At 43.2% G+C, this 21,842-nt stretch overlaps 3 protein-coding genes across 5 annotated transcripts in view; 2 read left to right on the top strand and 1 right to left on the bottom strand.

Moving 5' to 3' along the window:
* Nucleotides 1–248: 248 nt before the first annotated feature.
* Nucleotides 249–4,737, top strand: SYNGR2 (synaptogyrin 2). Its single transcript, XM_043962787.1, has 4 exons — nt 249–453; nt 2,707–2,944; nt 3,131–3,270; nt 3,503–4,737. Exons 1-4 carry the CDS (start codon nt 268–270, stop codon nt 3,698–3,700), a joined length of 762 nt encoding a protein of 253 aa, XP_043818722.1. The 5' UTR covers nt 249–267; the 3' UTR covers nt 3,701–4,737.
* Nucleotides 333–21,842, top strand: part of AFMID (arylformamidase) — a 55,522-nt gene continuing 34,012 nt past the window's right edge. For both annotated transcript variants that reach the window (XM_043962785.1, XM_043962784.1), the window contains exon 1: nt 333–453. The gene's annotated coding sequence lies outside the window, so the exon portion shown is untranslated. The remainder of the gene's footprint in view (nt 454–21,842) is intronic.
* On the bottom strand, nt 7,544–21,713 carry TK1 (thymidine kinase 1). 2 transcript variants are annotated; one of them, XM_043962788.1, is made up of 7 exons: nt 21,575–21,713; nt 21,408–21,439; nt 18,686–18,796; nt 12,194–12,287; nt 9,089–9,178; nt 8,234–8,353; nt 7,544–8,110 (listed from the first exon to the last, which is right to left on the bottom strand). In XM_043962788.1, the coding sequence occupies exons 1-7, from the start codon at nt 21,638–21,640 to the stop codon at nt 7,919–7,921; spliced, it is 705 nt and encodes a 234-aa protein (XP_043818723.1). In that variant the 5' UTR covers nt 21,641–21,713; the 3' UTR covers nt 7,544–7,918. The 2 variants fall into 2 exon arrangements, with proteins under 2 accessions (XP_043818723.1, XP_043818724.1); XM_043962789.1 differs by lacking the exon at nt 18,686–18,796.

The following is a 21,842-nucleotide window of genomic DNA, read 5'->3' as shown; positions in this document are numbered from 1 at the left end:
GCTGGGAAAGGAGACTTCATTGTTGGTGGGGATTAATCAGTGAAGCCAGTAAACCGGGCTTGAATGGTTTAGGCCAGCTGGGGGCCGACCTTGGGAAGCCGGAGTAGGCCGGGCGGGGGGGTGGGGAGGGGGGAAACGACTTGGCCCGCCCGCGGCCCCACCTCTTCTCTCAGGCAGGTGGCTCGCGGGCCGCGGGCCCGGCGCCCATTGGCCGGGGACTCTCGGGGCAGGGATCCGGCCCCGCCCCTGGCGCGTGGGGGGCGGGGCATGGAGCTCCCGGTGTCACTCTCCTTGCCTGGAGTCTCCAGTTTGCGTTCCACGGGCGGTGGCGAAGGCGACGACGTCAACGTCAAAATGGACAGCGGGGCCTACGGGGCGGCCAAGGCCGGCGGCAGCTTCGACCTGTGGCGATTCCTGCAGCAGCCGCAGGTCATCGTTCGGGCTGTGTGCACGGTGAGCACCCCGAGGCCCATGGCCGAGGGACCGTGGGGACGCGCCCCAGGCCCGCCGGGCAGGGACCTCCCGGAGGACAGCAGGTGGTAGGCGGGGGTGCCCTCGCTTACTCTTAGCGCCAGGCCCTCCGCTCTGCCCACCCGGCGCTCCTGGTTCCACGGCCACCCAGCCCCCTCCACCCCACTCCCCCATCCGGGCTGGGCCGTCTCTCCCGGGACTGGCATAAGTGGGTGGCCCGGCGGCAGGGCAGGCGTTCGGTGGTACCGAGACAGGCCCCAGCCGCCCTGCTGGCAGGGGGAGGGGCCTAGGTGGAAGTGTGGGACAGGTGGCAGGCTGTCTGCCCTATCCCTCCCGGGTTGGGGATTTATGAGTAGGAGACTTTTTTTAAAAAGTAGGAAGGAGAAGGAAAGTGTAACCTGAAAAGAGCGAACAATGCCCCCTGACCCAGGGAGGGGGTTGGTGTGTGTAAAACAGGCTAGGTTCGTAGGGGCTGGGACCACTGTTGCTCCTTTCCCTCTCTTACTGATAGGAAAAACTTGAGTTAGCCCAGTCTGAATAAGAATCTACAGCTACTTACATCAAGTAGAACCGGCTATGGAAAAATCTGCCCCAGAATGTTTAGAAAGCCCTGGGTTCACTGGGGAAGACAATGTGACCAGTACTTGAAATGAATTCCTTGGGATCGGGGTGAGGAGAGAGCATCTTTGATGGTTGGACAATGCCTACTGATACTGACTGGCACCCCAGTACTGCCTAGTATATCTCTTGTTGAAGCTCCTCTCCTATGGGAGCACAGATTGCCCTGTGGGAAGGTGATGTATTGGCTTGGTAGTGCCAGGGAATGAGGGACTGGGCACACTGTTTCTCTCTACTTCTTCCCCTCCTCCTACAGATTTATAGGTTTTTGTTTTAGCTTGAAGGGTAGAACATAATTTAACTCTGGGTTCTATTGAAAATGAAAATGCCCTTGTAATTGGTCCCTGAGGCAGCATTGTTTTAGGAGCGGATCAGCTTTTTGATCTAGGGCAAGGTGTACTAGTGATAGGGGATTTCCTCTGAAATACAGTCTTCCGTTGGGACCCTGATTTTTAGATTCACACTTAGGCCAGATGTGTGCTCCTTCTGTGAAATTATTAACTGGGTAGACAGATCTGGGGCCCATGGATATATTTGGAGAATACTTGACCCATGGTTTACAAGCTTCAGGCTGACATCTCAACTGTCTTCCTCACTCCCACCTTACATTTCCTCCCCCTCCCCCCAAGCTGGAATTAATAGTGTTAGTGTAGCAGTTAATCTTTACTGGAAAGCTGGCAACACTGAATCTTGTGGCTGTGTTGTGTTAATGCCTTTTTATTTGGTGGTAACATTTATATCAGTGCTTATAGAGAGGGTAACAAGAGTAGAACAAACTTTGAAACCTAGGCAGGACAATCTCCATTCTGAGGGCCAGACCACTGACTAGAATATTCAGAAGCCTAAGCCACTCAGCTCTTCTCCCTGGAAGAATTATTCCAAGGCACATGTCCCGTTGCTCTATGGGAGAATTCTGTCTTTTACTAGTGTGGTGTTCATTAATGAACATTTATTAAGCAATGGGGATGCAGAGATGAAGTAGTCCCTGGCCTCAAAGAATGACATAAGGCAGCATTGAGACTGGGGAATGGCATATGTACACAGAAATATAAGGTAGAGACTGATGGGACAAAGGAGAGGCCCAGAATGCTTTAGGAATATTTGAGGAGACAGAAAACTCAGTTAAGGGAGATTGGGAAGGTGGCAGACATAGTGATTTAAAGGACAAGAGATATTCTGGAAGGCAGAGATGTGGAGTTGAAAAATATTCCAGGCTATGGAATGGCTTGCACAAATGTGAAGTTCAGAAAACAGCTAGTTGTCCAGTTTAACTGGAATGCAGATGTATGTGCAGGAGAATAACATGAACCAGGGCTGAAGGGGCAGGCCAGCTATTAATGCCATAAGAAACAGGGACTTCTTCCCTCCTCCCCATTAAAATGAGGAAGTAATCCCATTACCAGATCATGCATAGAAGTTGTGAAATGAAATAAAACAACATAAAATAAGGTAAGAAAGAGGAAGAGACGCCAGCCAGGAGTACCATCTGGGCTCACATCAACCTTTCCCAGGTCCCAGTTTGTTTCAAATTCTGGGTTTGTAGCTTTTGGGGATCCTCATCCTGGGCAAGTCAAGTATGGCTTCCCAGCCTCATCAGACACTCCTTCTCTTCATTAGTTATTTGCTGTGATCGTGTTCTCCTGCATCATTGGTGAAGGCTACGTTAATCCACCCTTTTCGACTCAGCTCCAATGTGTCTTTAACCACAATGAGGATGCCTGCCGATATGGCACAGCCATCGGGGTGCTTGCCTTCCTGGTTTCTGTCTTCTTCTTCGTGGTTGATGCCTATTTTCCCCAGATTAGCAATGCCACTGACCGCAAGTACTTGGTCATTGGTGACATGATCTTCTCAGGTAACTTTCCCATGGGCTTTTGGGGAAGGGATCCATACTCCCTCTTTAGCCCAGTGGCTCCTGGGGTAGGGATGGGGAAGGATCCATGTATGTTCCTTGGTAATTCCCAGTGGTGCTTTCTGACTTGAGGGGGTGGGTGACTCTGTTATGGGGAGCTGGCTCTTCCTCATCTACTTTTCTCCTCAGCTTTCTGGACCTTCTTCTGGTTTGTTGGATTTTGTTTTCTCACCAATCAGTGGGCAGCCACCGATTCCAGCAACATGTTGGTGGGGGCTGACTCAGCTCGGGCAGCAATCTCCTTCAGCTTCTTCTCCATCTTCTCCTGGGTATGTGGGGGCCTGTGACCATGGTCCTATGGTGGGTGATGCCAGCGATATGAGGGTTGGGGGCAAGGTTCTTTACTCAGGTCTCCAACCTAAACCCTTCTTCATTCCTAATGTAGGAAGGTTGGAAGAAAAAACAAAACAGAGGAGCTAGATGTCCTATCTCTCCTACCTCCCCTTCCCTGCCTCAAGCTTTTCTATCCACCCAAACCCTGACAAGCCACTCTTTTCCTAGGGCTTGCTGGCTGCCCTTGCCTACCAGAGATACAAAGCTGGGGTAGATGACTTCATCCAGAACTACATTGACCCTACCCCTGATCCTGCTGCCCCCTATGCCTCCTACCCAGGAGTTGCTGGAGACAATTACCAACAACCACCCTTCACCCAGAATGCAGAGGCCACTGAGGGTTATCAACCGCCTCCTGTTTACTAAGTTGAGTTAAGGCACCATGCAAAAGCACAGTGGGGGGCAAAGGAAGGGGCGGGGTTGACGGTCTTCACCTTGGGGGAAGGGAAAGGGAAGGGAGCCTTTGGACACCTTCACAATGCCATTCCCTTCCTCCTGCTTGTACTCCGTGCTTTTTCAAACCTGCCACAAAACCTGAGGTACTGCTTCCTTCCCCTCAGGAAGGATTGAATAATCTGCCTTTGGACAGAACGTTTTTAAAAGACGGTTTGGGATAGAAGTGTTTTCTCACTGCTTTCCCCTTTGCCTGGGACAGCTTTAGAAGTGGGATAATCCCTACAGTGCTACTTAGTGCCTTATATCTTCCCCCTTCATCCCAGGGGAGCCAAACTTGTGGTGATTTCTGTGGTTCTGGCAGTGGCTGCTTAAGAGTTCTCTGCCAGGGATCGGTCAGGTCCTGCTGAGACATTCTGTGGTGCTTGTGCTTGTGGGTGTGCAGGGTGTGTCTGTGTGCCTTCATGCTTGTCCCTTCTGTTGCTGGTGGTGGGCTCTGGGGTGGAATGAGCTTCCCACCTTGATCTCTCCAACACATGCACACTCCTTTGCTCTCAGGTCTGTAACCCTTTTATCTGGGGTTAGTCTCTTGATCCCTGCCTCTTTCCCACTCAAAGGAGAAAGTGAGGATCACCCAGGCATCTAACCCCCAGCCCCTTGTGGTTATTGCTGTATTCTTTCTGCTGGTTCTGTGTTCTGAAATTGCCAATCTACACCTGGTCTGGTGCCAGGGTCTATCTGGGGGTTGGTGACAGCAGGGGCAACACTGCCTGGTCCTTGCTACAGAAATCCTGGTAGCTGGGAGTGGCTTTGCCTAACCTGTAAGGCCCAGCTTTGTGTAAATATTCTGCCATTGTTAAAATATGAAATGTGAGGCAGGGCAAGAAGGCATGCCTACCTTGCATCCCCTGGATGGTTCTGAATGTATTAAAAAAGCCATCAGAAAAGAACATCCAGAAGACTGCATTTTGTTAAGTTGGTTTGGACATGGAATAAAGATATTATATATATATATATGTGTGTGTGTGTGTGTGTGTGTGTAAATATACGTGTGTACATTTTTAATAAAGGTGTATTTTTTTTTTCTCCTGCACCCCCTATTGGCATTGCTGTTATGGTAGAAATTACTGGTAGAAAGGAAAAGGTGTTCTATGGTGTAGGTATTTTGGATGGTAGATACCTACTATTTGCTGAGTTAAATTGGAATAGAAACCCAATAGCTTTTTTAGCCCCAGAAGCAACTGTAGCATGGTCTCCTTTATTATTTCTCCCTTCAGTCAGATTGTATGATATTTTTGTCTGCAGTCTCATCCTCCCCTTCGTTCTCAGCATCTTAAATACAGCAACATTGTCCAACTTGTAAATGTGGCAGTTTTCCTGTGCTGCTTACCTAGGTTACTTTCCCTCAGTAGATGGGAAAGAGGCCCCGTGTCAGCTAGCATTAGTCTCTTATTTGCCAGGCACTGGACTCAATAATGGAGATACAAAGAAGGCAAAACAATTCAGTCCCTGTTCTTAGAACACAATCTAACAAGGAGATAACATGCAAATAACTGCATAAACAAGACTGTATACAGGATAAATTGAGGGTAGCCTCAAGAGGGAAGGCAATAAGATTAAGGAGGACTGAAAAAGGCTTTTTTCAAGGGGGGCTTTAGCTGAGACTTGAAGGAAGCCAGGGGAACAAGGAGGCAGAGGTGAGGAAGGAGAGCATTCCAGGAATGGGGGTGAAAACACCTAGAGTCAGGAGGATGGAGTGTTGTGTGCAAAGGATAGCAAGGAGGGGCAGCTAGGCAGCGCAGTGGATAGAGCACCGGCCCTGGAGTCAGGAGTACCTGAGTTCAAATCCAACCCCACTTAACACTTACTAGCTGTGTGACCTTGGGCAAGTCACTTAACCCCAATTGCCTCACTTAAAAAAAAAAGATAGCAAGGAGACTGCTAGATCAGAGAGTACTTAGAGGGGAGGAAAATGTGGAACCTGTGATAGAACTACATAGCAGCTGTTTACTCCTTTGAAAGATTGGAAGAGCCCCATGACAGGACCCTTCCCCTTATCTGAAGCTGCTGATCATTTGGTTTCTATCACCTTTGTGGCATAGGGCTATTACTTCAGGGTTTATAAATTCTTTGTGCTTGCCTCTATGAGAACTTGTCTCTTCCCTCTGCTTGCCCTTAAAATTTAAGCGTTTTCCCAGGTCTTTGTTCTTTTCTTTTACATTCACTTTAGCAACTTTAACCACTTCAAATCAACTATCACTTATACAAGGACAACTCCAAAATCTCTATTGCTTAACTTCAAGGCTCAGGCTCCAGACTTAAATATTTGTTCTCTGTATATCTCTTGGAATGTTCTTGCCCATACTTACTCCTGCCTTCTCTCTCTTAATGGTACCATTCTTCTTTCCTTCCCTTCATTCATTCTAGTTCACCAATCACTCTTTATTCTTCTGCCAAATAACTACTATATTTTGCTGATTCTACCTCAACTCTTTCCTTTGACTCAGTCTTCCCACTTCTATCATTCCATTCAGTCCCTCATTACTTCACCTGTACTAACTTAATACTTTTAATTGCTCCTGCTTCTTTAGCCTTTTTCTGGTTCATCTTCCACATATATTATGGCCACATTAATTTTCCTGGTACACAGCTTATTTTTGTAACTTCCCTGGCAAACAAACCTTCAGTGATTCTCCATTGAAAAACTAAATCAAGTCTAAACTTTTTAGCTCAGTGTACTCCTCCAAAAATGGAAATTCTCTTCCTTCCCTTTATACTTTATCCGCTTATCACATTCTGCTTCTTCATCTATTTGTATCAATGTTTTATTTTCTCAATAGGAATGTAAGTTCAGTGAAGGTGAAGACTAAGTCTTAATGTCTGTTAAATGAATGAATGGGTATGATAGATTCAGAGTCTGAATACCCTGATAGGTGCTTCTCACCTAAGTGAAGATCATTCTCTGCTCTGCTTTATAGATCCTTAGGCCTAACACTTTGTTTTCTTAGAGCAAGTGGGCCATGCGGTCTCTCCCTGAAAGATACAGCAAGCATGTTCCATGAACAGAATCTGGCTCCATAGGTTTTGAAGGACAGTCCTCTGAATCCAATATTGGCCTGAACTTGGCCCTATAGACTGTTAGTCACTGGTACTGGGGAACTTCTCTCAACAAAGTAAGTCAGTAGGTCCCACAGAAGGAGGTACTTGAACATTAAAGAGAACTGAGAATGGTTGGAGGAGAAATCCCCCCCATCCCCCATTCTAGAAGCCTACGCTATCACATTATGTAAGGGGAAAGCCAGGACTCCCTCATACCAAGGGAAAAACCCAGACTAAATAGAACAGTGTCTAAAGGCTAGTTTCCATTTTCATCAGCTTTTATAAGCAGAACCTTTCTACACCCTCAACTGTCCCTCTCCTCCACCCCAGCCCAAAAAAGTCATCATTATAAGTTAAGACATACCAGGCTAACCAGAGTCCAGGCCAAGGCCAGGGTCTGTCCTCTGACTCATATTCTTAGGAAACTAAAGCTTCCAGACCTGAAGGAGCTGCTGAAAGCTCATTGGTGCTTTTATAGGACCAAAAATAAAGGGCAAGGAAAAAGTTATCATGTTGGTAGAATTAATGAGAACAGAAAGTCAGGCTAGATATCACAGATGAGGAAGTAATATCCTCTGTCACAGAATTCTGTCATAAGCCAAGCCAGAGGAATCAGGGAAACCCACAATGCTCTGACTTAGCTGCCTGCTTAAGCACAGCTCTCACCACGAGGATGCAACTTAGGGGAATAACAAAGGCTTTACTTAGAAGACTGAGGCCAAAGAAAGGAAGGTGAGGGATTTTATTGCCAATGTTTATAGGCCAAGCAGAAGTTGTGGGGGCAGGGTGGATAGGATGGTAAATAAGTAGGGGAATGGTGGAATTAAGTTATAAAGTATAGTCTTGGGTTCAAAAGGGTTTTTCCAAGTTATGAAGCACAGCTTCTTTCCTGTTCCCCCCTATCTAAGGTCTCTTCTGGGCTTTATGGAGGAGTCAGAATCATGCTATGGATATAAGCAACAGCTATAGGTGTGGGGTGGCTAGAAAGGGAGAAGCAGGTCCAGGTGACTTCTCCATATATACACACATGGCCAAGAGTGCTTGAATTTAGCTCCCCAAGTCGAAGCCAGTTCCAGGAACAGCCCTACTGTTTCAGTTGTTTGAATTGCATTGTAGAATCTGTTGGGCTGCAAAGAGTTTCCGACAGCTTGAGGTGTCACCCAACTTTCCACTCAGGGGGCAGTTCTCTTTGTTCTCTGGTCCAGTAGATTGTCCTGAGAATTTCTTGAAATAGCAGAGTCGACACACAGAGTGATATTTGTCAGCACCACCAATCACTTCAACCTAACAACAGGGGAGACAGCAATGGGATCTTTGTTAAGCAGGGTCTCTCCAACAAAGGTCATAGGGAGTTAATTAACCCACTATAGCAGAAAGACTGGGGAAGGGAATAAAAGGAGAAATTACCTCTTTCTCCACCCCCAGTCTCTTGGTATAAGCAGCTTCCCTGAAGCACTCCATGCACACTGCTGTCAGTTTCACCACACTCTCTGCCAGTGGCACCAAGTTCAGGATATTCCCAAATGCCTATGATCCCCAAGAGACACACAATAAGTGATAGTAGGTAAATGTCTTTAAAACAACAACAACAACAACACCCAACCCTAAAATCCAACAATATCCTTTGGGCCAAGTACTTTGAGCCATGAAAATTTGCCCTGTTCACACTTCCATTTCCTAGAGCTATCATCCCTTTCCTCCATCTATCTGCTCTTTGAAACAACAGACTAAGGGAAACATTTTCTAATCTGCAACAGGCACAGTTCGGTCTAATAAAAACAAATACCATGTAAACAAGAAGGAACTAGGAAGGAGATGAGGTTTGTTACAGTGATGACTTCTAACTTGGTTTGTTATAGTTTAGACAGAAGATAGTTGACGAAGCTGAGCCCATGTGATGATTCAGTTTTTAAAAAGCCAAATGAATACTGTGTAGTCATAATGACCAGTTTTAGGAGAAGGGATTAAAATAGGCACCTCCCTTTTTCTTGGAGAGATAGGAGACAATGAATGCAAAACACTGCATATACCACCAGGCTTTGTCAGTTAGTTTGGGTGAACTGCTTTGTAACAGGGGAAGGCTAACTAGTTGAGTTAGGGGGTGGGGATGGGGAAATCTATCCAGAAATGACTGATGTGAAAAAAGTAACAATAAAATTTTAATTAAAAAAATAATAAGAAAAGCAGACTAGTTTCTTTGCATAGGACCCACTTCCCAAGCATTTAGATTCTTTACCTGAAGACCATAGCTAGGAATATTACCTTCCTCTGAAAGGTCCCATCCAGTGCAGCTACAATCACAGTCTTCCCAGCATTTGCCATGGTTTCACTGAATTCCACAATGTCTGGAAACTAAAAACACCCCAGAGAGAAAGAGAAATGGATAGGTGGTAAGTTCCTGTCCCAGGGAGACAAGCTTCCCCAGGTTCTTATTGGCCTTTGAAGGGAAATGATGAGCAGAGGAAGAAGAAAAGTCACTTAATACTTCAATTAATGCTCTTCAGACTACTCCCCATGTTGGAGAATATACAATTTTGACTCCTACCTCTTTCCCCCTCCCAACCACATGTACTCTGTACATTTGTAAAGTTATACACAAGTACTTTAAGTTTTTGTATGTGTACATGATGACTCTCCACGGACAGTGCAGAACCTTGTTTTTGTTCTGTACCTCAAGCACCAAACACAGCACAACTTCACTTGTCAAGCCTATTTGAGGATCTACTTGATTTAGACCATTTTGCTGACTGCAGGACCTCTGGAACATTTCTCCCACATGGAATATATGCTCTCATTGTGGCAGCTTATCTAACGAGATGACAAATTATTCATAAGTATATGTACTTTGTTGATATGGATGTGCCTCACTGGACATGCAGCAAGAACGAATCTCTTACAAATTGAGTTTGGGTAAATCAAATCTAAATAATCACTTTGTCAGTTTTGTAAATGTAGACTGTTGGTTTTACTTAAAGCAAGCCCACCTATACTTGAAAGACAGGTTTCAGAACATCTAAGTCATGGAAGAGGAAATGGAAAAAGAAAGGAAAGAAGAGAAATGGAAGACAGGATTGGGGGGTAAAGAAAAGGAGACCCAGGGTGGTTGGAGGGGGGAGAAGGAAATTGAAAGTAGGGAAAAAGTAGGGGAAATAGTGTGGAGAGAGTCTAGTATTCTTGATTCTAGTAGAGCATGAGGACCTCAGGTCTTATCCTTGTTCTGCTACTAAACTATTTGTGTGACCTTGAGCAAGACTCTTAAGAGAAAGAGACATTAGACTAGGTCATTTCTAAGTTAAGGTTTCTTCTAGCACCAGAATTGCTCAGTTCCAATTAATCCACATAAGAGGTTGAGGAGAACAATGCAATGCATCCTGTGGGCCCTCAATTATAATTTATGTAAGGTGCGTGGTAAAATATAAAGTATCAAGAATCAATTGTTTTTATTCAGACAATTTACTGTTAGTGTTGGGAATATCTGTCCTCTTCTAATACAGACATGCTACTAAATAGATCCACAACTGTTCTGCAATGTGTCATCTTAAAAGTAGAGTTGTGGGGCAGCTAGGTGGCGCAGTGGATAGAGCACCGGCCTTGGAGTCAGGAGTACCTGAGTTCAAATCCAGCCTCAGACACTTAACACTTACTAGCTGTGTGACCCTGGGCAAGTCACTTAACCCCAATTGCCTCACTTAAAAAAAAAAATAGAGTTGCCCAGGACAGTGGTTAAATGACTCCAAACTCACACAGCCAGTATATGCCAGAGATTAGATTTGAACCCAGGTCTTCCTGACATACTTAACTAAAGCTCTTTATTTACTAGGTCAAACTACCTCTCTAAGCAGCTGGTACTTGACTAAATTGTAGCCAGATCTAGTTGGTTATTCTTCCTAGTTGGAATCCATATAGCTTCATACCCAAGGATAAATGACCCTGGAAACAATTAACCACCAGAATGAATGGGGGTCTTAAACATCAGTAACTATATCCCACCCATGCATGACTGTCACTACAAATCATGACTCATTCCCCAAGTCAGAAAAGTAAAGATAGTTACACAGGGCCTGGCCATAAAGACCAGAAGGGGCAAAGTTACAATAGCTACCTTGGGCCCCTGGGATCAAGTGCTTGTGATAGGGTCCCTTTCTACAGCCTGCTGCTTCCTGTTGGGTTTTGACCTCCTAACGCCAAATCCCTTCCTTAGGTTTTATTGTTCTACTTTGGGGACTTTATCTTGTTTTAGGTAATGTATACTTGATAAATTCCTTTTCCAATCTGGTTTCTGCTCGTAGCTTTCTATTGACCTCCTGGCTACCACGGTCTGCTGTCTGCTTCTAAACTCCCAATTAAGTCCCTGAAGTCCCTGGGCTTGCTGAAGCTACAACATGGGTTCATAGGATTTAGAGTTGAAAAAGACCTTAAACATCATCTAATCCAACCCCTTTATTTTACAAAGGACCACGAAGCCTCAAGAGGCAAAGTTGCCCAGACTCCAAATTGGAAACCACCCTTTTCACAATTATGCCTAAGGCTGAACTTAGCCAACCCCAAACAAAAACTTCTGATTTGCCTACTGCTTGATTTCTTTGAGACCTGAGATTATTTGCATGGCCAGCTAACAAACAAAAAAGAAATCCAGTTTTGCTTTTACTGACATTTATGAGTAAGCAGACAGGTTCAAGTGCAGAACTTTCATCTGCAGAAAGTGGTAGTTGCTATACAAAGTGTTCCTTCCTTGCCCATCCACTGGCATTAGACATCAGGGTATCAGTTGTGGGTACTGAGGAAGGATTATAAAAGAAACTTCAAACTATTCTCCATAATTAGGCCAAACAGTATTTAGCAAGAATCAGGTTCTAAGCAATGGGAACAGCAAAAAAGGGCAGAACTGTTTTGAACCCAATACAATACCTGGTACATAGCTACTGCTTAATCAATATTGGTAGATCAATGAGGTTAGAGAATTACTTTCATCCCTCCTGTTCATTGGGGTAGGACAGAAGAAGGAGAATAAAATAGCTTTCGGAGACCAGGTCATTTTTTATAATATACAAAGCTACTAAGGCACCAACCAAGTAAAAATTTAAAGAATTCCCACTCACTGAAGTCAAGAATGGCCTTCCTAACTAAATCAGGAAGCTAGTACTGCTGAGTGGCTGAGAATTTTAGTGAACAAGCCTAAGGAAAGGCTTTCAATTCTCTTAAAATATTAGGAAATGCTTAGAGTTCCCTTTTCTATGAAGTTTCACCAGGTTCTCTCCTCCCTCCACCCCATCTCCAACTAATCCCAACCACAGGCTAATCTGGCTTTTCAATAATGAAGGAACAGTCTATGGGACTGTAGGAAGGAAGAACTAGGAATAAACTTACAAACTGTCCCTCATCAATGCCAATGACAGTCACAGCCAGAGCATCCTGGGCTATATCCCGAAGCAAGCAGGCTGGGAGTGCTTCCATAGTGTTCCTGTAGGGGGTAGCAATCATGATCTTAGATGAAGCGACAGCAGAAATAGATTGAATTAATAAATCAATAAAGGGTCCCTGAAGAAAACTAAAAATGAACTAGAGACAAAATAATTCAATGCTAAAGAGGTGAGTCAAAGAACAAATCAGAGAACCAATAAATAATTAAAGTTAATGACACCAGATCAAGTGAGACAGCATACCAAAATTGGATGCAACCAAAGTGGTCCTTAAGAGAAAATTTACCTCAAAACAATTGTCAGTAAAAGAAGGAATAGCTCAACAAATAGGGCATAAGACTTAGCTTTCTGACTCCAAATCTGGTTCTCTTTCCACTGCACATAGTTTCAAGAGTCCAGCAATTTGGGCAATGTGCTTTAGGCCTATCTGTAAAGGCAGAGCTGGTTTAGCTAATTTAATAGCTTGCATAAAAGTGAGAGGAAATAAGGACCTTCAGAGCATGTTGGAAATGTACTTGACAACAGTAGAGTTACTTAGTTTATAAAAATAAAGACATCATTAGGAGTATTAGGTTAGAAACTGAAAAAATTTTGCTCCTGCTTTATGGATATCTGTTTATGTAGAAGTAAATGCTCAGTCTTGAGCCTACTAGTTCTTAACTCTCTGGCTGTCTGGTAAAACCTATAGAACTCTTCTCAGAATGATTTTAGATGCATAAAATGTGTAGGATTACAAAGGAAGCTAATTATATTGAAATGAAGTTATCAAGATACTTTAAGAAAGTTCATAGACCTCAGGTTAAGAACCCCTAGTTCTTTTTTTTTTTTTTTAGTGAGGCAATTGGGGTTAAGTGACTTGCCCAGGGTCACACAGCTAGTAAGTGTTAAGTGTCTGAGGCCAGATTTGAACTCAGGTATTCCTGACTCCAGGGCTGGTGCTCTATCCACTGCGCCACCTACCTGCCCCCAAGAACCCTTAGTTCTTAAATAAAGAACTTGGCCTAGAGTCAGAATGTCCCATAAATCAGATCTATACTATACCAATAACTCACCATGAGACATGAATGGTTGGGAGTGGGCATAGAAAAGGAAAAGAATTCTCCCCTCAAAAAAGAAATCTTGTGGTTGTTTTATTTGTTTTGTTTTTTGTTTTTGGTGAGTCAATTGGTGTTAAAGTAAAGTCACAGCCCAGGGTCACACAGCTATTAAGTGTTAAGTGTCTAAGGCCGAATTTGAACTCAGGTCCTCCTAACTCCAGGGCCAGTGCACTGCACCAACTAGCTGCCTCTGTGTTTTTTTAAATAATTATTTTAAAGGGATCCGTTTGTTGCCTTTCAGTGTTTACATCTCCCAAATTATTATTACAAAGGAAACCAATGCTATTAAACACTAGTTATCAAAATGTTAAAAAAAAAAAAAATCACGGGCCTTAGGTTAAGAAGCCTTACATTATCTAACCTGTCAGTTTACCTCCACTTCTATCACAAACAGTAGGATACAACCTTCATATCTAAGGGCAAAATGCCAGTTTGTATCTAGTTTGCCCTTAAAAAACACACAAACTCACTGTCTTGTTTGATCTAGAAGCTGGTGGATATGTGTTTTTCCCCAGGATTAGTCCTCAAAGAACCAGAAAGAGAATAGACAATAGTGGGAGCACCCATATATCTATTCTACTAGATTAAATCAAAGACCTTTATTGTTGTGACTAGTTTAGCCCTTATCTTCTACCTACCTCCCTCTCTTCACTCAAACAGCCACCCTTTTAATTCAAGTCCATTCCCTTTAGCCTGGATTATTGCTAAAGTCTCTTAATTTGTCTCCCTTGCTTCTAGGCTTTCCTTTTCTAATTCATTCTCCACACAGCTGCTGAATGGATACTCCTAAAGTACAGGAATAACTACTTTACTTCCTGCTCCCCATCCTAACCCATACCCCAAGAAACTCTAATGGTCCCCCCTTGCCTCTAGGATACAATGCACACAACCTGGCTGCAGCTTACCCTTCCAGGCATGTTACACATGAACTCTTTCATACGTTCCACATTTTAGCCAAACTGGCCCTCCTGCTGTTGCTCACACATTCCATCCCCTGCTTCCCAGCCCTTGCCCAGCCAGTCTCCCATGCCTGGAATGTACTTCTACTTCACTCCCATATATTAGAATTCCTTCTTCCTTCAAAGCTTAACTTCAGTTCCACCTCTATCATAAGGCTTTTTCCTCCAGCAGCCTGGACCTCCCTCAAAAAATACCTTGAATCTATTTCTAGGTGCAAAAAGAATGTAGATCCCTGGAGGGTAGAGACTCTTGGATTTCCCCCCCCCATTATTTCCAGTGTATAGCAGAATACATGGAACACAGTAGATGTTTAATAAATGCTTGTTTGATTAGGGAAAAAAAATTCCATTGGACAAGAGCTGTACTAAATGAATTTGGAGATTTTTCTCCTCTGCTCCTTTAGTGGAAATGATTATTTCCTGTAACTGAGAGGAAAAAATGTTTTTTTAATCTGGGTGAAAAGGGGGTGAATTTTAAGAAAGGTCTATAAATACTCCATAATTTTCCATTTAAAGTGAATGGATAAAAAAGAAGATAAGATTTTCATTGTGAAAAATTAAATTTAAAAAGAAAATGAATGGAAGATAATACTTCAGGTTAAAGAGGCTGACTCAGGATAAAGGACACACCTTGAGACTCTAGTCATCTTCTACAAGGCCCTGGGCTAGATGAGCCTCTTATACACTTCTGTTTCATGGATATTTTCCCCCAAATCCACAAAACTTATATAGCAAGAAGTAAGGCAAGCACCAACCTTACAAAGTTATGTTATACAAAAAGGGCAGTGACTCCCAATGTGCTCAGGGTAAAAGATGAGACCAGAATGCAGGCTAGCTATGGTAGTCAAAACCTATTTTCTGAATAAGGCCAGGACCACAAAGTACTTTATAAATCAGATTGGACCATGGTTCACATTTCACATAGACGTATCTAATTAATCTTAGCTCAAAGTCTTAAGCCCAACTGAGGATTTGGGGAGGGTTCCTGGTACTGCAGCTAGGTGAAGTGGATAAAGCACCAACCTTGAATTCAAGAGGACCTGAGTTCAAATCCAGCCTCAGACACTTGACACTGACTTAGCTGTGTGACCCTGGGCAAGTCACTTAACTCCAATTGCCTCACCAAAAAATAAAAATCAGATAGTGACTGAAAGGTCCATGTTTGAAGACAGGCAAAAAAGTAATGCTTGGGAAGCTAGTACAAGCCTAAGCTTTATTACAATGAGGGTACAGCAAACAAAACAAAGCACCCCCCCCCACACACACCCCATTCGGCAAGTCGAGGCATGAAGGGCCTATCACTCATGTGAGGGAAGCTGTTAACATCTCCATGGGAGTACAGACTCAGTGGGGTCTGAGAAAGGAAGTTTTATACCTTAAAGATAGACTTGGTTGAGAATAGGCAATCAATGTCAGATATGGGAGGAGGCATTTCTAATCAGACCCAGATGTAATAGGGAAATTCTCCAAGGTTGCTGTTCACTGATACTAGTTTTGGGTAGCAGGGTTTCTTAATGTGAATCAGAAATTGGGTGAGGATCAGAATCCATAATTTGAGATCCCAGGAATGGGTGTCAGGGTACAACCAATGTAGTTGTTCTGAATCCTCATCCAATCAGGAGTCTCAATCATTTATATGTTTGCTATAGGATGAATCAGAACAGTGCAAAAATAGAGGCTATCATTGCTTACATATTTATGATTATTAGAACCATTTAAGCCTATGTGACTCCAATATTGGAATCCTATCACCTCCCCGCCCCATGAGGGTTAAATGACTTGCCCAAGGTCACACAACTAGTGTCAAGTGTCTAAGTCCGGCTTTGAACTGAGGTCCTCCTGAATCCAGGGCCGGTGCTTTATCCACCGTGCCACCTATCTGCCCCAATCCTGTCACTTTTAACTACAACATCAAACAATATAGTTAAAAAATCACAAATATCACAGAAGATTGTACTGATGCTTGAATGTATTGAACCCACTTATGGGTCTGAGAGGATGCTGGTCATTAAGAGATGTGAACACTTTCAACTGGGAGGAGTCAAGAAGAAAAGGTGTCAAGTGCCCATTCTAAGATTTATCTTTGTTTTCATACAAGAAATAACTAAAATGTTGACACTATCATATTTATTTTATTTATATTTTGTTTGGGGAGGGAAAAGACTTGAGTAAACTAAGCCATATTATGAGTTTTCCTCACATAGGAAAAGCTAATTAATTGTTGAAGTTAAGACTAATTAGATACTAAATCAGATTGGACCATGGTTCACATAGATGTATCTAATTAATCTTAGCTCAAAGTCTTAGAAAGCCCAACTGAGGATTTGGGGAGGGCCTTAGTTCCTGGTACTATTGTTCTTTTTTTTTTTTTTTTTTTTTTTTTAGTGAGGCAGTTGGGGTTAAGTGACTTGCCCAGGGTCACACAGCTAGTAAGTGTTAAGTGCCTGAGGCCAGATTTGAACTCAGGTACTCCTGACTCCAGGGCCAGTGCTCTACCCACTGCGCCACCTAGCTGCCCCTCCTGGTACTATTGTTAAAATCAGATACTGACTGAAAATATACTCAGCAAACTGGAAATAGAGAATAGGGATATAAAGTAATCAGGAAAGGGACAACTTAGAGTCTAGATGTAACATATAGGACTTAGTCATGTGGCATTTGAAAAATTTAATTAAATCTATAAACTTTGAGGTTTATATTATCTTAATGAAGTGGCTATTTCCCATAGGTACTTAGGTCAAGTAATCCCTCTGTGGAAGACTACTTAATAATGACTAAAATGCCAGGTAGCATATCATTAAAGGCATGGCCTATTAATTGAGAGAACTGATAGCATTAATTATGTGATATGGGTGGTGGGAATGACAGCTGTTAAAAAAAGATAACTTGAAATAGAGAAGACTGGAATGTAGGTTACTGATGCAATAATACTACTGCATTTAATATAGTTATTTTTGTTGTCATATCCATGCTAGACTCAAGTTCCATGAGGGCAGGAAAATGTCTGTCTTAAACTTTGTATCTTTTCCCAGTGTTCTTCACAAAGGTAGAGTTTAATAAGTGTTTAAAATGAAAGTCAGATGAAATGAATGGAAATTGAGTTTTGTCACATAACTGTCACCTCATACCAATTTTCAAAGGAGATGATTGTCAGTCCAATGAGGGAGGGGTGTATATCAAACAAGATCATTTCACAACAAAATAAGTCTTATGTGGTACATATTTCTGTTCTTAAACTTTTAAATTGCCTGGAGTTCTAAATGCAAATAAAAATATTACATTAATTTTAATACCCCCCTTCCCAATATCCATACCTCAAAAAACAAAACCCACAAGCCAAAGATTAAAAGAATCCCAAAACATGGTCCTCTGATATAATCAAAAGTCTTTATTAGCTCTGTTTTCTCAAGGAACAAGCAAAAAGTAACTCTATTTAGCCGCGTCCTTGAACTGCCCTTCCTTCACCCCCACGCCCTCAAAGAAAGAAATATAGAGACATCCACAGGCACAGAACTGGGGAATCAAGTAAGGTTGGATGCTAGGGAGCTAGCCAGCCTTGAATTCAGGGTTATACAGAAGGCACTGAGGACTTAATGGATAGAAAGCTGGATTTGGGAGTCAAAGACCTGAGTTCAAATACTACCTCTAACTCTAGCTGTGTAACCATAGGCAAATTAGTTAAACTCTCATAAGTTTCAGGCAGTTTCAAGTCTCTAAGACTGTAAAGTATAGAAAGTTGCAACCATATTCATATATGGGAAGAACAGACAGTGTAGATTCACTCCACAGTTACATCCCCTAAGGTTGGATGTTAATGAAATTTGTTTTATTAATGAAATTGGTTAATGAAATTTAATCCTGCCCCAGGCTTAAGAGCATTTGGTTTTCTGATATCAAAGGGAACAAATTAAGAACAAGACCAATGTCAGAGGACTCTGGAATCCACATAAGTTAAATCCTTTTTCAATCATGTAACTAAGAGATTTTTTTGTTTGTTTGTTTGTTTTTGGCAGGCAATGGGGGTTAAGTGACTTGCCCAGGGTCACACAGCTAGTAAGTGTCAAGTGTCTGAGGCTGAATTTGAACTCAGGTACTCCTGAATCCAGGTCCGGTGCTTTAACCACTGCGCCATCTGGCTGCCCCACTAAGATTTTCAAGCCCTGGTACACTTACACCAAGCACATTTGATAAATAAAATATTCTAACACAACCTGGGAATTCGCCTAATTTCTTGGGCCTTGGGATTTGACCTTAACATCAGAGCAAGGTGCTCAAAAGCCATTGGAAATTACTGCTGAGCCACTTAGCAACATATAGTATTATTTCTGTGATCAAGACTTCACTAAACAGGAAACCAGAATGAAATTGGAGGAGGGAACTGACCGGTCATGTGTGGAAAAACTTTTGCCATATCGAGTGTCTTTGGCATACTTGATCACGAGGCACTTGTACTGGGCAATCTGGAATCGCCGGACTCTTCGCATGAGCTCTGTGCTACAAAAGTCAAAGTGGTTCCCCAGCACAGGGAGGAGCATAATGGTCAGCACCAAATGGCCCAAAACACCTGATTATGTACCCCTTCCTTTCCCTTCCACCCAGGGAATTACAAAATCTCAGCTGGGCACATTATGCAAGACAAAAATGCAATGAAATAAAATATTAAACTAAGGCATGGAGAGAAGGGTATTTACATCACATGATAAGAGAAACATCCCTGAAAAGTGCTCCTTCTTGTCAGTGTTAATCTACTCATAAAGAATGAATTCTCAACAAAGGAGTATTCTATAATACGTAGATAGTGTGCACAAGGTAATTTGAGAAGAACATCAAGAAACTGATTTATCAGGAAAATGGCATCTGAGCTAAGTTTTGAAAGAAAAGGATGCTAAGATGTAAATGTAAGGCCTATGCACATTCCAGGCATGGAGTGCAAAACCAAGGTGACGGTAGATGGATTGTTGAGCTTGGGGAACAGGCTAGTAAATCCAGTTTGGCTGGAATGTAGAACACATCAAAGGAAATAATATGAAAAGAGTCTAGAAATGTAAGTCAAAGCCAGATCGTGTAAACTTTAAATGCCAGGCTAAACACTATCTTGCTACAGTGGTAATAGTGAATAATTGATGATTTTGAGTTGGATAATGACATGATTGGACCCATTCCTTAGGAAGATTATTTTGGAAGCTATGTGGAAAACAGAATAGAGAAGAGACAAGAAACAGGGAGACCAATTAATAGACTATTACAAGAGTCTAAGTGATGATTACAAGAGGAGTGATGAGGGCCTGAATTAGGATGTTGGCAGGGAGTGGAGAGAACAGGAGGGATGCAGGCGATGGAGTTAGAGCTGACAAGAATTGGGGGCAGCTAGATGGCGCAGTGGATAAAGCACTGGCCCTGGATTCAGGAGGACCTGAGTTCAAAGCCGGCCTCAGACACTTAACACTTACCAGCTGTGTGACCCTGGGCAAGTCACTTAACCCCCATTGCCTCTCAAAAAAACAAAAACAAAAACAAAAAAGAACTGACAAGATTTGATAATTGACTGGATGAGGGAGGGCTGTAAAGGAGAGTTAAGAGTAAAGGACAAAAAAAAAATTCCAAAAAAAAAAAAAAAGATTAAAGGACAAAGGGGGAAAAAGTGAGGAGGGTGCAGAAAAAGGCCCAGGATAAACTCATTCTTAGGACAGTAGAAGATAGGTGCTGATCCAGCAAAGGAGACTCAAAAGGAACATTGGCAGAAGGAAAACCAGGAGAGCAGTGTCTTGGGAGAAGAGCTTGCCCATGAAGGGGGTGTGACAAATGGGATGCAGACTGAGAAAAAGCCATCAGATTTAACTGTAAGAAATCCAAAGGGACGCAACACTTACTAGCTGTGTGAGCCTGGGCAAGTCCCTTTACCCTCTTTGTCTTAGCTTACTCATCTGTAAAATGAGGTGGAGAAGGAAATAGCAAATCACTCCTGGATCTTTGCCAAGAAAACTCCAAGTAGGATCACAAAGAATTGGATAGGTCTGAACAACTTCCTCCTCAGACTAGAGGAGAGAATGCAGATAATGTATCAGCTCCTCTTTCTGCAGAGACTCATAGAAATGTAAAATTAGAGTTGGAAAGGCCCTCAGAGACCATATAATCCACTCTACTATTTTACAGATTGGGAAACAGAGGCCCCCAGATGAAGTGACTTGCTCAAGGTCATGCAGGTTGTAACAGAACTAACACAGGAAATATGCATTCTGGGGTTTTGGGTTATTTCTTTAGTTTTAAAGAAAAAAAGATATCCTATATTTCAAGTAGGAAGGAAGAAAAGTTACAGAGAGGAAGAAAAAACTAATTGGCAGTGAGCTGTCAGGTGGGTGTTCAGATGTCTGTTTCATAGGGTGAGGGAGCATTAAAGGACAAGGTCCCTCAACATCTGGGTTAAAAGAGGAGTGTCTGCATCTTCAAGGGTCTCTCTCACCTACTCAATCAGCTTCAGTGGCTGGCTCCCCATTACCTCTAGATCAAATACAAACATTTAAACTCCTCTCTTCAGCATTTAAAGCCTTTTACATGTGTTTTCTCTCCCAGTCATGTGAACTTCTTGAGAGCAGGGACTACAAGCTTTTCTCTTTTGTATTCCTAAGGCTTAGCTCAGTGTTTGGCACATGATAAATAATTTTTTTGTTCATTCATGAATGAAACAATGTGGCTCCAACTTACTCCTTCCACGTTTAACAAACATTAGTCACCTTCTTTCGCTGACCTGCTCCTCACACTAGACATTTCAATTCTTTCTTCCCATGCTTGATACGCTCCTTCACATGAGACTCCCCCAGTTTCCTTCAAAACTCAGCTCAAATGCCACCTCCACCAGGCCTTTCCCATGTCCACAGGGACTAGTGCCTCTCCCCTCAATCTACCTATCATTTTTTTTTTGTCCATGCAAATACGTGTATACATGTTGTCGCCCTCTTTGGGGGTTGGGGGAAAAGAACTCTTTCATTTTTGTCTTTAAAGCTTAATAAGTACTGAGTCACTGGTCAACTTCCCCACAACCTTCTGAAGGCCTCCCTTTGCCGCCACAATTCCCCATCCCATTCTGTCATTCCCGGTGTGAGATTACCTTTTGCCAGAGAACATGGGGCCCAAGATCACCTGTGGAGGAAAAAAGAAATGTCATTAGTCCTCCGGCCTGGTGATCGCACCTTTCAGTCCAGCGCCTTCTGTATTCCCTGAATCAGCCTGGGAACAACAGCTGGCCCAGCTGAACTCCGCCCTGGCCCCCTTCACCTGGATCTGCCCCCGGATCTTGCTGGGGGAGCCGGGCAGCACGGTGGGCAGATTAATGCAGCTCATCCTGAGTCCGCAGCTAGCAGAGAAGCAGTGTCCTAGTCAGCTCGGCTGTACTCCCGGGGGTACGGTTCCCGCGCAACCTGACTTTACCGTGGGCCCAACAGCCAATAGGGAGTTCTCGCGCCCGGTGCCGACCCAATCCCAGCCGAGCTAGGGGCTGGCGGGAGATTCGACTGAAGCTCAAGCCCCGCCTTTCTTCCCTCCT

Source organism: Dromiciops gliroides, chromosome 4, assembly GCF_019393635.1.
Source record: "Dromiciops gliroides isolate mDroGli1 chromosome 4, mDroGli1.pri, whole genome shotgun sequence".
NCBI classification, from domain to species: Eukaryota; Metazoa; Chordata; class Mammalia; order Microbiotheria; family Microbiotheriidae; genus Dromiciops; species Dromiciops gliroides.
This window is presented reverse-complemented; position numbering and strand designations above follow the sequence as displayed.

Excerpts from the sequence above, each read along its gene's own strand:
- TK1 (XM_043962788.1), bottom strand. The coding sequence starts at position 21,640 with ATGAGCTGCATTAATCTGCCCACCGTGCTGCCCGGCTCCCCCAGCAAG. Across the intron at positions 9,179-12,193 it reads GCATTGATGAGGGACAGTTT|TTTCCAGACATTGTGGAATT; the intron begins GTAAGTTTATTC and ends GGGTGTTTTTAG. Across the intron at positions 8,354-9,088 it reads ATGGGACCTTTCAGAGGAAG|GCATTTGGGAATATCCTGAA; the intron begins GTAATATTCCTA and ends TGGGGATCATAG.
- SYNGR2 (XM_043962787.1), top strand. The coding sequence starts at position 268 with ATGGAGCTCCCGGTGTCACTCTCCTTGCCTGGAGTCTCCAGTTTGCGT. Across the intron at positions 454-2,706 it reads TCGTTCGGGCTGTGTGCACG|TTATTTGCTGTGATCGTGTT; the intron begins GTGAGCACCCCG and ends TCTCTTCATTAG. Across the intron at positions 3,271-3,502 it reads TCTTCTCCATCTTCTCCTGG|GGCTTGCTGGCTGCCCTTGC; the intron begins GTATGTGGGGGC and ends CTCTTTTCCTAG.